At 36.9% G+C, this 13,770-nt stretch overlaps 2 protein-coding genes across 6 annotated transcripts; both read left to right on the top strand.

Annotated features, from left to right (window-relative positions):
* The first annotated feature begins 2,112 nt into the window (after nucleotides 1-2,112).
* On the top strand, nucleotides 2,113-5,559 carry LOC111808073 (putative methylesterase 11, chloroplastic). 2 transcript variants are annotated; one of them, XM_023693861.2, is made up of 5 exons: nucleotides 2,113-2,605; nucleotides 3,259-3,495; nucleotides 3,593-3,736; nucleotides 4,739-4,870; nucleotides 4,963-5,558. In XM_023693861.2, exons 1-5 carry the CDS (start codon nucleotides 2,267-2,269, stop codon nucleotides 5,314-5,316), a joined length of 1,206 nt encoding a protein of 401 aa, XP_023549629.2. In that variant the 5' UTR covers nucleotides 2,113-2,266; the 3' UTR covers nucleotides 5,317-5,558. The 2 variants fall into 2 exon arrangements, with proteins under 2 accessions (XP_023549629.2, XP_086985765.1); XM_087129639.1 differs by lacking the exon at nucleotides 3,259-3,495 and having other exon boundaries at nucleotides 2,117-2,605; nucleotides 4,963-5,559.
* Nucleotides 5,560-6,270: 711 nt separating this feature from the next.
* Nucleotides 6,271-12,855, top strand: LOC111808072 (uncharacterized). Of its 4 annotated transcripts, none has more exons than XM_087116984.1 (11): nucleotides 6,271-6,492; nucleotides 7,201-7,330; nucleotides 7,627-7,765; nucleotides 7,842-8,054; nucleotides 8,208-8,340; nucleotides 8,797-8,947; nucleotides 9,049-9,158; nucleotides 9,231-9,328; nucleotides 9,430-9,499; nucleotides 9,725-9,835; nucleotides 11,632-12,855. In XM_087116984.1, the coding sequence occupies exons 1-10, from the start codon at nucleotides 6,400-6,402 to the stop codon at nucleotides 9,812-9,814; spliced, it is 1,227 nt and encodes a 408-aa protein (XP_086973110.1). In that variant the 5' UTR covers nucleotides 6,271-6,399; the 3' UTR covers nucleotides 9,815-9,835; nucleotides 11,632-12,855. The 4 variants fall into 4 exon arrangements, with proteins under 4 accessions (XP_086973110.1, XP_023549625.2, XP_086973111.1 ...); XM_023693857.2 differs by lacking the exon at nucleotides 11,632-12,855 and adding an exon at nucleotides 10,837-10,982; XM_087116985.1 differs by lacking the exon at nucleotides 11,632-12,855 and adding an exon at nucleotides 10,724-10,831.
* Nucleotides 12,856-13,770: the final 915 nt, after the last annotated feature.

Raw genomic sequence — 13,770 nt, 5'->3', positions numbered from 1 at the left:
CAAAGGGGGTGGATTTGGGGGCGGTCCCACATCGATTGGAGGAAGGAAAGAGTGCCAGCAAGGACGCTGGGCTCCGAAGGGGGGAGGATTGTGATGTTCCACATTGGCTGGGGAGGAGAACAAACCACCATTTATAAGGGTATGGAAATCTTCCACTAGCAAACGAGTTTTAAAGCCTTAAGGGGAAGCCCAAAAGGGAAAGCACAAAAAGAACAATATTTGCTAGCAGTGGATCTGGAGCGTTACATGTACCATTTCAACAATTAAACTTAAATAACCGACCAGTGTAAAATTAGTTCAATTAGTTGGTTTTCGATCGAGAATATACACTTTGTGTTAGATGAATTATGCTCACTTTGACATTGACGTTAACTATAATTTAATAAACGAATAAATAATAAAAACAAAAAGAGGTTAAAAGAGGTAATTGTGATTATTGAGGGGGTAAATATACATGAATGAGTGAGGTTAAATCAAGGTAGCGGTCAACATTAATTACCACAGTTAGCTATTACTGTAAAAAGGATTAAAAAAAAGTTGGCTATCATTATTACATCAACTACCAATAAAAAGAGAGTATTTAAATCAATATTGGGAAAATTATGTAATTCATTAAATTAATGATTACTATGAATTAATTAAGTCAATTATCAATTATAGTAAATGAATGTTTGCTATAATCAAATCAATTTGTGATTAATTATTATTATTTTTTTAAATGTCAAAACTTGGGCTTTTATAGGCCCATTACTTCTTTTATGGGCCGTATGAACGAAATGGTCGATTGAAGACTATTCCAAACATACCCTTAACCCAATATTAATTTTACTTTTCATTTTAAAAGTATCCTTACCATGCAATAATAATTAGAATATTGGATTAAAAGTAATATTATTTTTATTTTTAAAAAATTTATTATAAAAAATTAAGGATAATATTGTAATTTTTGAAAAATTAACGCATTGCATTTTGATATATTAATTGTTCTCTTTACAAATTATTAATTGGTGAAGCTTTAAATAAAAATAAACTTAAAACAAAATATAAAAATATGGGAAGAAGAAAATCAGGAGACCTAAATTTACACATAAATGGGGAAAAAAAAAAGTCAATGCTTTAAATAATATAATAAATAGGGAGAAAAAGGTAAACAGTTAGGGGGATGTCGGTCAGAGGTCAAAGGGCAATAAAGGGGAAGGTAGGCAGATTTGAAGCCATCATTGAATGTGAAACCCATTCTCTTGTTACTTGTCTAAGTTTGATTGGAGAGCGAAATGAAACATATCTTATAAATGTTAAAGATCGCGAGACTAACGATAATACGTAACAGATTAAAACGGACAATATCTATTAGCAGCTTGAGTTGTTAGAGTGGTATCAGAGTCTGTCACCAAGTAGTGTGCTAAAGAGAACACTGGGTCCCAAGGGGAGTGGATTACAATATCTACTAATGGTGAGCTTGAGTTATTACAGTGATATCATAGTTAGTCACTAAGTAGTGTGCCAGAGAGAACACTGGGTCCCAAGGGGAGTGGATTACAATATCAACTAAGCGGTGGGCTTGAGTTGTTACAGTGGTATAAGAGTTAGTCACCAAGTAGTGTGCCAGTGAGAACGCTGGGTCCCAAGGGGAGTAGATTACAATATCTATTAGTGGTAGGCTTGAGTTGTTACAGTGGTATCAGAGTTAGTCACAAAGTAGTGTGCCACCAAGAACGCTGGGTCCCAAAGGGAGTGGATTACAATATCTATTAGAAAAATATGGTTTGTCACGACTTTATCGATATAAATGTGTATCTTAACCTAAAGCATAGGGAGTATTTAATTAATGAATGTCACGAAACCTTAAAATCTAATTTGCAGTCCAATTAAATGCTCACCTAAAGTAGCTGTGCAATTTAAAGTAACGGATCCCAACCAAACTCAAAGTCTTCCCCCATCCGACCATTTTTGTTGTCTTTGTTTTAAATTTGGTAAAATAAAAGATTAAAAATTGTTATAAAATATAAAATTAATATGAAATTAGATAATTCCACAATTATGTAAATACTAATAACGCTTATTCTATTTGTTGGAAAAAGACACCGACTTGGATCTCAGTCATCGCTGGAGGCCGCCGATACGGTGTGCTTTGAATGCTCCATAGTCAAAGAACAAAGTATAAATTTCTTTCCTTTGAGATTCATTCATCCATTCATTCCCTTCTCTGTCGCCAAAACAGACCGCCCTCGAACTGCGCCCTCTTCGATCACTTTATGCTCTGCTAATGGGTAATTTCTGTGGCAGTCTCGCGCCCAAGCCGACGAAGAAAAGGCCCACCAAGCGCCCTCTCAACCCGCCGTCGTCCGCCAATTCGAGTAAAATATGGACCCGAGGTCGTTCTTCGAGGAAAGAAAAACCCGATGCTGCTCTGACCCAACAGCAAATTCTTGCCGCTGCGATTTTATTTCAACAGCACCACGGGCGCGACCCTTTTGATCGAACCTCTTCGCTTCGGTACCCGAAATCAGGGTCGAAGAATAGCAACGCTTTGCCGCGTAGTTCGAGTACTCGTGCTCGGTCGCTTACCGATCCCATGCTTCAACCCCACCAGCTTGTTGCCCAGGTAGAGTTTTAGTGCTTTTTTTTTTGGTGTTTTTCTCTGGATATTTAGTTCATGAATTGATGTAGCCTCCAAATTTCAAAATGGATCTTATGGTTTTTGAGTTGATGATAGGAAAAACAACAGTAATTTGAAACAGCTAATGTGATATCACATATTGGTTGGGTGGAGAACGAAACACCCTTTGTCATGGTGTGGAAACCTTTCCCTAGCATACATGTTTTAAAGCTTTGAGGGGAAGCCCGAAAGGGAAAGCTCAAAAAAGACAATATCTACTAGCGGTGGACTTAGGCTGTTACAAATGGTATTAGAGTCAGACACCAAACGATATGCCAGTGAGGAGGCTGTTCCCCAAAGGGGTAGACATGAGACGATGTGCTAGCGAGGACGCTGGACCCTGAATGGGGGTGGATCGTGATATCCCATATTGGTTGGAGAGGAGAACGAAACACCCTTTGTAATGGTGTGGAAACTTTTCCCTAGCAGACGCATTTTAAAGCCTTGAGGTGAAGTCCAAAAGGAAAAACCCAAAAAAGACAATATCTGCTAGTGGTGGACTTAGTGGTGGACTTAGCTGTTACAGCTAACCAATCACGTGCATGGTGGTGGCTTTGGTGAAGAAAATTGGTTGATTTCATTTGTTTTTGAGCATGCAGAATGTTAAACTTGAGGATATAGAAACAAATCATTTTGTTCTTGTCCATGGTGGTGGCTTTGGTGCATGGTGTTGGTACAAAACCATAGCACTTTTAGAAGAAGGGGGTTACAAAGCTACTGCAATAGATTTAACTGGTTCAGGAGTTCATTCGTTCGATCCGAATCGAATCGCGAGCCTTTCGCAATACGTGCAGCCTCTTACCGATTTCCTTGAGAAGCTTGCTGAAGGAGAAAAGGTGCTGGAAATGGCTGTGAATGAGTAACTATGAAGTCATTCACTTATTCTCTCCTTATCCAGCTTTGAGCTTGACATTTTGGAACATCTTTGTGCAGGTTATCTTGGTGGGACATGATTTTGGCGGTGCATGTATTGCTTATGCAATGGAATTGTTTCCTTTTAGGATTGCAAAAGCCATATTTATTGCTGCGGCAATGTTGAGTAATGGACAGAGCACTTTAGACATGTTCTCCCACCAGGTATCCTTGCTAATTTGGATTGAAATTCTGAAGTTGCTCGTTTTGGAAGGCATGGCACATGTATTTGAATTGTGTTGTATGAAATGATGTTCTCCAGCTTGTTAGAAACCACGAACCTAATATTGTCCACTTTGAGCATAGGCTCTCGTGACTTTGCTTTTGGTTTCCCCAAAAGGTGTGATAACAATGAACATGTACGAACAAAGTACACTATAGAGCCTCCCTTGAGGTTTATGGAGCCCTCAAAATTTTTTTAGAGCCCTCGAACAAAGTACATTCTTTGTTCGACATGTGAGTCACTTTTGACTATACCTTTGAGGCTCACAACTTCTTTGTTCTACATTTGAGGATTCTATTGACATGACTAAGTTAAAGGCATGTGTAACGACCGATATTGTCTTCTTTGGGCTTTCCCTTTCGGGCTTTCCCTTTCGGGCTTCCCTTAAAGGCTTTGAAACGCGTCTGCTAGGGGAAGGTTTCCACACCCTTATAAATGGTGGTTTGTTCTCCTCCCCAACCAATATGGAACATCACAATCCACCCTCCTTTGGGGCCCAGCGTCCTCGTTGGCACTCTTTTTTTCCTCCAATCGATGTGGGACCGCCCCCAAATCCACCCCCCTTTGGGGCCAACGTCCTTACTGGCACACCACCTCGTGTCTACCCCCCTTCGGGGAACAACGAGAAGGCTAGCACATCGTCCAGTGTCTGGCTCTGATACCATTTGTAAATACCCAGATCCACCACTAGCAGATATTGTTCTCTTTGGGCTTTCCCTTTCGGGGTTCCCTCAAGGCTTTAAAACACGTCTGTTAGGGGAAGGTTTCCACACCCTTGTAAATGGTGGTTTGTTCTCCTCCCCAACCAATGTGGGACATCACAGCATGACTCTGATACCATGTTAGGAATCACGAACCTCTGACAATTTCTGGAAAGAACATTGTGTTTTCCCTTAAACCCTGTAGTTGAGGTATGTGAATGGTGTCTTGTTCACCTACTGCAGGCTGGTGCAGACGATCTAATGCAGCAGGCTCAGACGTTTTCATACGCAAATGGGAACGATCATCCTCCGACTGCTATCAACTTCGAAAAATCACTGTTGCGGGACATATTTTTCCACAAAAGTCCTGCCAAGGTAACTCATAAACTTCTCATTGTGTCTTTTAATATCACAGTTTGTGGAGTTCTGTGTTCTAATTCTCATAGCCATTTGTATTTTTGGTCCAGGATGTTGCTCTGGCATCTGTATCAATGAGACCGATTCCATTTGCGCCTATTCTGGAAAAGCTGTGCCTTTCGGAGTCGAAATATGGATCGATCGGACGGTTTTACATCGAAACTCCAGAAGACAATGCCATTCCCATCACATTACAAGAAAGCATGATGAACAAAAGCCCCCCACAGCAGGTGTTTCGGCTAAAAGGGGCAGATCATTCCCCTTTCTTCTCAAAGCCTCAAGCTCTGAACAAGCTATTGGTAGACATCTCAAAGATTAAAACACAGTCATGGCATAACTTGAGGCAGAAGCCATCAGGCCACATTGTAAGGTCAGAACGAATCAATAATGTATTGGCTCATTAGACATCAACAAAAATAAAAGGTTCTGGTACTTTATTCAAACCTAAAACATGCTGTTTCCTTTGTCGTCTGTGTGCTACTTCTCTGTTTGGGGGATTCATGGGATTGTTCGTCCGTTTTGGCCCATTATGTATCATCGTTAGACGTGTTTTGAGGGATTCATGGGGATTGTTGTTCGTTAGTAGATATTGTCTGCTTTTGCCCATTACCTATTACTGTCAACCTCATAGTTTGTTTTAAGACGCGTCTGCTAGAGAGAGGTTCCCACTCTCTTTTATAAGGAATGTTTCGTTTTTCTCTCAGAATGTTTCGTTTTTCTCTCAGATTCCACACCCTTGTGAGGAATGTTTCGTTCTCCTCTCAAACTAACGTGGGATCTCACAATCCAACAATTTTGGAACCTGGTGTCCTCGCTGACACACCACCTAAAATCTAGGTCTAATACTATTTGTAACGGCTGGAGTCAATCGCTAGTAGATATTGTCCGTTATAGCCTGTTACGTATTGTTGTCAGCTTCACGATTTTAAAAATGTTCCTCTCTCCAATCGATGTGGGATCTTGATTTTACTAAATTATTTGTCTACTTTCGGAAATGTTAGACATTTTTAGTCAAACCAAAATTAGAGAAGCTTTTTAATTAAAAAAGTGAATAATATTGATGCCAGAGTGGAAATTGATTTTTTTTTTTAATAAAGACTTTATTTATGTTCAAATGATAAAATAAATAGATAAATAAAATGTCCCTAAAAATTATAGTGTAGAAAACAATTAGGATCGTGTGATTAACAAGAAGTAGGATCAAATTAATTCACAACAAAATTAGCATAATTATTATTTATTTATTCAATATTTGTCCACGTAAATAAATAAATAAATAAATAAATAAATAAAATATATATATCCGAAATACAAAAGAAGAGGGAATTTATAAGGAGAATAGCTTTTAGTTCACGCGACTGTGGCACGTGAGAATCACAAGCTTTAAGCGCCTAGGGTTTTCTGCAGCTTCCCTTGGCGCCTTGCTCTACTGTAACAAAAGCGCGGGTGGGGAGATAGAATCTTGGATTTGTTAGAGAGGTTCTTCAATGGCGACTGTCGTTGAAACCTCCGAGGAAGATGCAGCGCTCACCGTCGTCCGCTTTGCCTCTGAGCTTGCTTGGGCCGACGCCGGTCCCGAGGTTCCTAATCTTTAATTCTTTTAATCTTTCAAATCAGTTTGGTGCTTTGGCAGCGCCGTCCACATCTCGATTTTGTGGATTGCACTAGGTTTTGGTTTACAACTTCATCGAAACTTTTTTTTCACTGCTCAATCGTCTATAATGTTTTTTTTTTCTTATTGTAAGAAAAAGAAAAGAAAAGCAAAGAAAAGAAAAAAAAAAGACCTCTAGAATTACGGTTGTTGATTTATTCTGTCGGAAATTGGAAATTAAGTTGTAGCGATTTTTGATTTAGTCTGTCGGAAATTGGAGGACATGTACATGTAGTTCTGGTAATTCGCGGGGCGTATGCTACGGCTAATGTTTTCCACATACGCCGTAAGGTACGGAAAACAGTGCTTATTTGTCCGTTAGCATTATTTACATAATCTTGCTATATCAACACGGGTTGCGATTAGATTTTAGGTGCCTTTATATTTGTGCAGAAGCAAAGAGTTGAGGAAAATGTATATTGCTTATATAATCTATTTTTTCTGCCTAATTTGAGGTCGTACATAACGAGAATAAATGTTTTTTCCCCTTCCCTTTTGTTTTTTAAGCACTAGAATTTGTTCTTTTGTCTATGATTTCGACTAAAATACGCTCCGCTTTTTAACTGAATGAATCATCATATTGCAGATTATTTGTTAGTACTATGGCTTATTAATCGGCGTTTTTCTTTATTTGTAGGCTGCTGAGCCACAAGTTAATAGACTCTGCGTTGAAGCTCAAGAATGTATGGTTATGGGAAGATGGGTGGATTTGGCATCTTTAATGCTGGCTTCTACCGACGTGATATTTTCAAAAGTTTCTGAAAAAGGTAAATATAGTTTGAAATTGAGAACTAAGAATGAATCTCCAGGACTTTTTATTAATTTGTTTTGGGGGGGGAGGGGATGGCGAACCATTTTCTCTGTATTTTTGTTTTCAAGGGTTGTGATTGTGATACAATGAAGGTCGTTGAGGTTGCTTCTTTTATTGGTATTATTCTTCTTAAGTGGAGCAATAGACATGTCTGCATGGAGACAAGTTTTTTTTCATTTTTGTGAAAAGAAAGTCGAGGAGAGAGAAAATGTTTCATCCATGTACACTAACACGGTTCTTCCCTTGGTACAGATCTCGAGTGTGTATTCACTATTATCTGTAATCTTGTCACGAAGTCTGGAAACCCAGACGAATCATTTGAAATAGCGAAGGTTATATCTGCTAAGATTGGCCAACAGCCAAATGACAAACCTGCACTTCGTTTAAAGATGTAATGCATGCCAAATTTGTGCATTTTGTTATATGATTTGGCTCTTCTTTTTTTAAAAAGTTTTCATCTATTACAGCTTGTTCAATCTGTACAACCTGCTTGAGAATCCATATAGCCGGTTCTATGTATACATGAAGGCCCTGGATTTATCTCTTAAGGGGAAGGTCCCTGAACATATAATTCCCTCATTAAAAAAGATAGACAGTTTCTTGAGAGAGTGGAATATTGGAATCATAGAGCAGAGAGAACTTTTCCTCGCCATCTCCGATGTTTTGAAAGGAAGTAAGAGGTATCACAGAATGAATTATGTTACTTAACGAGTGTCCTTTAGTATCTTTTTTACATTTTTACTTACACTTACTGTTACCTCCTACCTTTTTTTGTTTAGTCTTACTCATTATAATAAACTAATATGTGATTGTCAACTTCTCTTTGGTTTCAGTTCTGCGAACGATTATTTCAAGTTTCTTACCAAATATTTGGCCACTTTCACTGGTGAAGATGACTTGAATGAAGCAAAGGAGGAAGCTGCTCATGCAATTGTTGAATTCATTAAGGCACCCAACTTATTTAAGGTATTTTAGTCTCTTATCCGGGAATTATATTTTTGTGTCTTCTGCGGCAATTATATTCTTAAAGCTATTTTACCATGGCTCAAACAACTTGTTACTTCTTCTTCTTCTTCTTCTTTTTTTTTTTTTTTTTTTTTTTTTTTTTGAGTTTGATAAAGGTGGAGATTCAAACTTTTGACCATTTAGATCAGGATATATGCTCATGTCTAACAAACTCTGGTTATTGTTTCTTGTTGAAAAAACTGAATATTTTTCTTAAAAGTGTTTATTGGACTGCATGTGAGTTTTTGGAATGCATTTTTGCTCTTCATATTATTTTTTTTTTTATTTCTTTTGGCTACTGATTAAATTAGAAGAGAAATTTTTTCACCATTGTTGTATTCCTAATTTATGTTTCAAATTTAATCTTTAACCAATATTATTGACTTGTTGTCTAAAAACTATTCTTTGTGTTTGCAGTGTGATTTGTTAGACATGCCTGCTGTAGGGCAACTGGAGAAGGATCCCAAATATTCATTGGTTTATCAGCTTCTGAAGATTTTTCTGACTCAGAGATTGGATGCTTACTTGGAATTTCAAGCTGCAAATTCTACTTTATTGAAAAGCTATGGTAAACTTCTCCACTCTAGTTATAATTCTAATGATCCCTAATTTTAGCTTTGTTTTTTTGACTCAATACACTCATTGGATATATTTCTTGCACTGGTGAAGGTCTCGTCCATGAAGACTGTATTGCAAAAATGAGGTTATTGTCATTGGTGGATCTTGGCTCAAATGAATCTGCCCGCATTCCGTATGCTCTCATTAAGGACACACTCAGGGTAAAGTAACTTCCCTTTTACAAGTTTACTTTTGTGTTTTATTTTATCATTTGGGTATGATTTGTGCTTCAGATCAATGATGATGAGGTGGAACTGTGGGTCGTGAAGGCCATTACTTCCAAATTGATTGACTGCAAAATGGACCAGATGAATGGAGTTGTGATTGTGAGGTGTGTGCTGCACACTATCCACATCTCTGCAACACACTTCTTTGGTTAGGCATAAGCTTATTTTGTACCAATATAATTGTTCTTTTGATGTTCACGTGCAGCCGCTGTAGTGACCGTGTATTTGGGCAGCATCAGTGGGAAACGCTTAGAATGAAGCTAGCCACATGGAGGGTAAGTTATTTCTTTTGTCTCTCATAATATTAAAGATAACTTTCGTTAAAGTTCCTCTACATGTGTCACATTTTCTTTTGGGAGTAGACAACTATAAAGTCCAGTAATTAGTCGTAAGTATGGACACCAATTTTTCCTTTAACAAGGCTTGACAAGGTGCAGTTAGTGATCTGCCTTTCCTTCTGGTTTTCCGCCTTGAACAAAACTATGGTGATGCTTTTACAGGGTAATATTGCGAATGTCATTGGCACCATTCGAGCAAACAAAGTAGTTGAGGATGGATCACAGGGTGTTCAAGGTTTGGCAATTCGCTGAAGATTGGATTTTTGTTCATCTGTAAGTTAAACCATCTACCTTTCTGCATAAATTCTAGGATGTATCATGTTTTACTCAATCCTCTAAATTTGTTCAAATTTTGACTTGGGGAACTAGATTCGAATTGGTTTAAATTAATGGCTTATACCATCGTCTATATACCCCTAGGCCATTCAATCGGCTCTCTGATCTTAATTTATTTGAGTAGTGTTTTTTTAAATTTTATTTTACCTCCCTCAGATTCAATTTGTTTTTATGTTTAGCATCTTTTGTTAATAGCAACTATGCATGGTGGTTCTTTTTCTATATTTATGTGTATATGTCACGTTTAATTTAGACATAATTAAACATGTATCTGTTCGCCATGGCTGATCGGTCAGGGTTGTTGGCCTTGCTGTTTTGAACATGGCTGATCGGTCAGGTTCCTTTCTCTTCTATACATATCCATCAAACTTCTAATGTCCCACACTTAGCAAAAAGGGGTGAAAATTTCTCATGGAACCTGCCTTAAGCTGGCGGTTTTGGGAAAAACTTTTTCCTGTATTGTACCCCAATTCCGGATCCTTGGAATTAATACTATATAACCAGAAACAAAGCCCAACGACCAAAATTCAAAACTAAAATGGGGAAATTCCCACCTTGAGCCTGCAACTTTTCCCGTGGAGAATTCCCACCTCAAGCCCAACCGAATATTAGGAGGGTTTATGTTGTGGACGGAGGGTGAATTATTTCCTAGACTTGTCTTGCCTGTCCTCCCGATGCCCTACTGACAATGATAGAGAACGAACTTTAATCTTAACCATTGTACAATTTTTGCATAATCATTGCTTGAAACTCGGTTATGATCTTTGTCCGTTGGATTCGTTGGTGGCATTGTAAAATGCTTTTCCTTTCAATTAATCATGGCAGCGTGCAGTGTTGAGTGGTTAGCGTGGAAGAGGATTTTGTTCATAGATGAGAATTTTGAGAATTGCTCACCATGTTCTCTTCTTTGATGAATAATTTGTTCTTTCTGTATGAAGGTGAAATGAAAACTCGGAAAACCCATCATCAACTATGGGTTCTGTCGGTTTGGATTTTACACACCTTGTCAAGTGTGAATAGTTGCGTAGTGAGAGAGGAAAGAAGAGAGGGCTTAAAATTTAACGAATTTGTGTTTGATCATTCAAATTAAAAATCGACCTTAACTAGATTTGTTAATATCCAATTATCAGTGTTTGCTCCATGGAAATATGCAGAGAGCTTAAAATTGAAGGGGCCACATATAAAGTATGTTCTGTTCAACTTCTACTTTTTGGATATTGGTATTAGTATTGACCTTTCACCTTTTGCCATCCCACTAAAACGCTTGACATCTTGTTAGTAGCAAAAGTAAAATGTAATGTGTACCCATCTTTAACTTTAATTTTAAAAGTTGGTGCGACATGTCGTCTCTACCAATCTGAATTATGACTTCCTTCTCTGCTAGTATAATTATTTTCTGGGTCTTTGGAGTTAGATCTTTTTTCCTTTATGTTTTTCTCTCTTGAAACTACTGAAACTAGAGTTGTTAAACCCATTCCTTCAAATTTATTAGATTTATAGATATGAAAAGAAAGAAAATTATATTGTTTTTGAACTACTTTCTTTATGTTTCCTGTAATATATAAGGTTACTCAGTTGTACTTAAAGCACTATATATATGCAGGATGCTTTTCAACTTTAACTTTTATAAAGTTTCAATCTCTTTTTAACCCATAAAAAAGTTTCAATTTTGTTATTTATTGATTAATGTTTTTCTATTTTATGGTTTTTCTTTATGGGTATTAAACTTGCAGGAAAGGCATAATTTTAGAGGAGTTGAATTATTTCAGCCTTCAGAGAGGTAAAATTGTCATCTTGCTCAATTACCTAAGATTTAGTCATTTATTGACATGCAATATTCAAACAAGCTTCTCTATTGTATAAATCAATTAAAGCTATTTATTCCAAGATTTCCAGAAAAAAAGAAAAAAAAGAAAAAAAAAAGCTTGGAAACAGTGAGCATGAAGAAAGGTAGAAGGGAACCCACATCACTGTTTACTACCACGATACAATTTAGACAAAAGAAAAAGTGAAACAAAAGCAAGACTTGTTGATATGAATCGTTGGATATATTATTAGACGTTTCCCTGTTGTAGCTAGTGTTTTAAATACTTAAAATCATTCTAAATAGATTGTTAATTCTTTGAATGTTTGAATGTAGTAAAAGCTTGCAAATTGGTGAGACTAGTGAACTCTAAAATGAATTTGGATAAATACAAAGTTTAAATTATAAAAAAAAAAAAAACTAAAGCAGCAAAAGGAAAAGGGAAGGATAAAATAGTAACAATAATGCAGAGAAAGAGAAATTAGAATCCCTGCCTCCATCTCCAAGTTTCTTTAATTCCCACTAACACTATAAATCCCGCCCTCCCACCATTGATAATCCCACATTCAGAGAAAGAGAAAGAGAGAGACAAAAATGGGTGGTCGGAGTTCGTTTTGGGGAGTAGCAGTGGCGGCGTTGATGGTGACAATCATCCTCTGTTCCAGCAACAGCAGCAGAGCTTCGAGTCTGGGCAGGGCCAACGCCACGTACGGCGAGGTGGAGGTGGAATTGCTGGTGCGTCGTGAGATAGCTCGGTTTCTGAATTTTAATGGCCTGAAAGTCCACACAGACAAAACCCAGAACCCGTTCGTCAAATCTTGTGGTAACGGCCGGGGAAACCCCATGGGCGACTGCAGTGGTAGCCCCACTAATAAGAAACACTGTAACTCATACGCCGGCGCCAGCGCCTGCTAGAGTCGAACCCTTTGGTTCCATGTAGTATTATTGTTATCATGGTTCTGTTTTCTCTGCCATCTAACTCCCTTTCCTCTTTCGCTCTCTGTGTTTGTGTTTCAAGTTGTTGTTTATAAGTGTTCTCTGTCTTCTGTTGAGTTCTTGCTTTAATCAGCCATGGTTGGGTATGTGTATGGCTTTGGTTGTTGCTGTTGTTTGTGTCAAATAAGAACAATGAAATGCCTCATCTTCTTCTCTATCCTTTTAACTCATTGTGTTTAATGATTCACTAACTTCGTGTCCAATAATTTATTAATTTAAAACAAAGGGTTGAAAATGCTTCCAACTATTATACACAAAATTTGACATTAGTAGATACATTATTCAATGAAATTACTACAGTATAGACGTCTCATTATTATCGTTGGATATACAGTAAAAAAAATTATAATTCGAAATACTTGCTCAAAATCCAACAATGAAAAACTGTTGGGCACTTTGTATCAGCCTTATTAAATAATTTATTATGACAGTGACAAAAGTTAAAGGAAGAACGATGCAACGTGTTGTTTTTTTATCGACTCAAATACTTTAGTCACGTGGAATGAATAGATAATTTGATCACCCCAATAATATTTTCTTATAATATATTACTATTTTGGATCCACTAAGGCTAACTTTAATGTCAAAAAGTCTCAAATTCAGACATCTTTATATATTAATATATTAAATATGAAAAAGTGATAGGACCGATAAATACAAAGTCATGGCAATAACCAAAAGACAGAGATTCAAAAGCATAAAAAAGGAACAAAATGGTTCTTTTAACAATGTCCTCAATCATTTATCATTTTTAACGTTTATTTTTTTAATATAAGGTTGATAGATTCACCTTACACCCCATTTTAACATACTCTTAATTTATCTGTTCGATTCAATCTTTTGATTTTGATTTATTAAATCCCAGACTTTAGCCAACAGCGTATCCTTAACATATGTATTTTGGGCTAAATTATACAATTATTTAATTCTCCACAACAAAAATGTAAAGTTCAGAGAAAGATATAAACACTTTATATTTGTTTTTTTTTTCTTTTTAATTCAATTTTGTAATTCATATTTTTGGATGAAAGTATTAGTTAATTTAAGAATGATCATGAGTTTATAATATAAG

The sequence above is a fragment of the Cucurbita pepo genome, chromosome 13 (genome assembly GCF_057944985.1).
Source record: "Cucurbita pepo subsp. pepo isolate OVF chromosome 13, ASM5794498v1, whole genome shotgun sequence".
NCBI lineage: Eukaryota > Viridiplantae > Streptophyta > Magnoliopsida > Cucurbitales > Cucurbitaceae > Cucurbita > Cucurbita pepo.
Note: the sequence above shows the minus strand (reverse complement) of the source record. Positions and strands in the feature narration are given on the sequence as shown.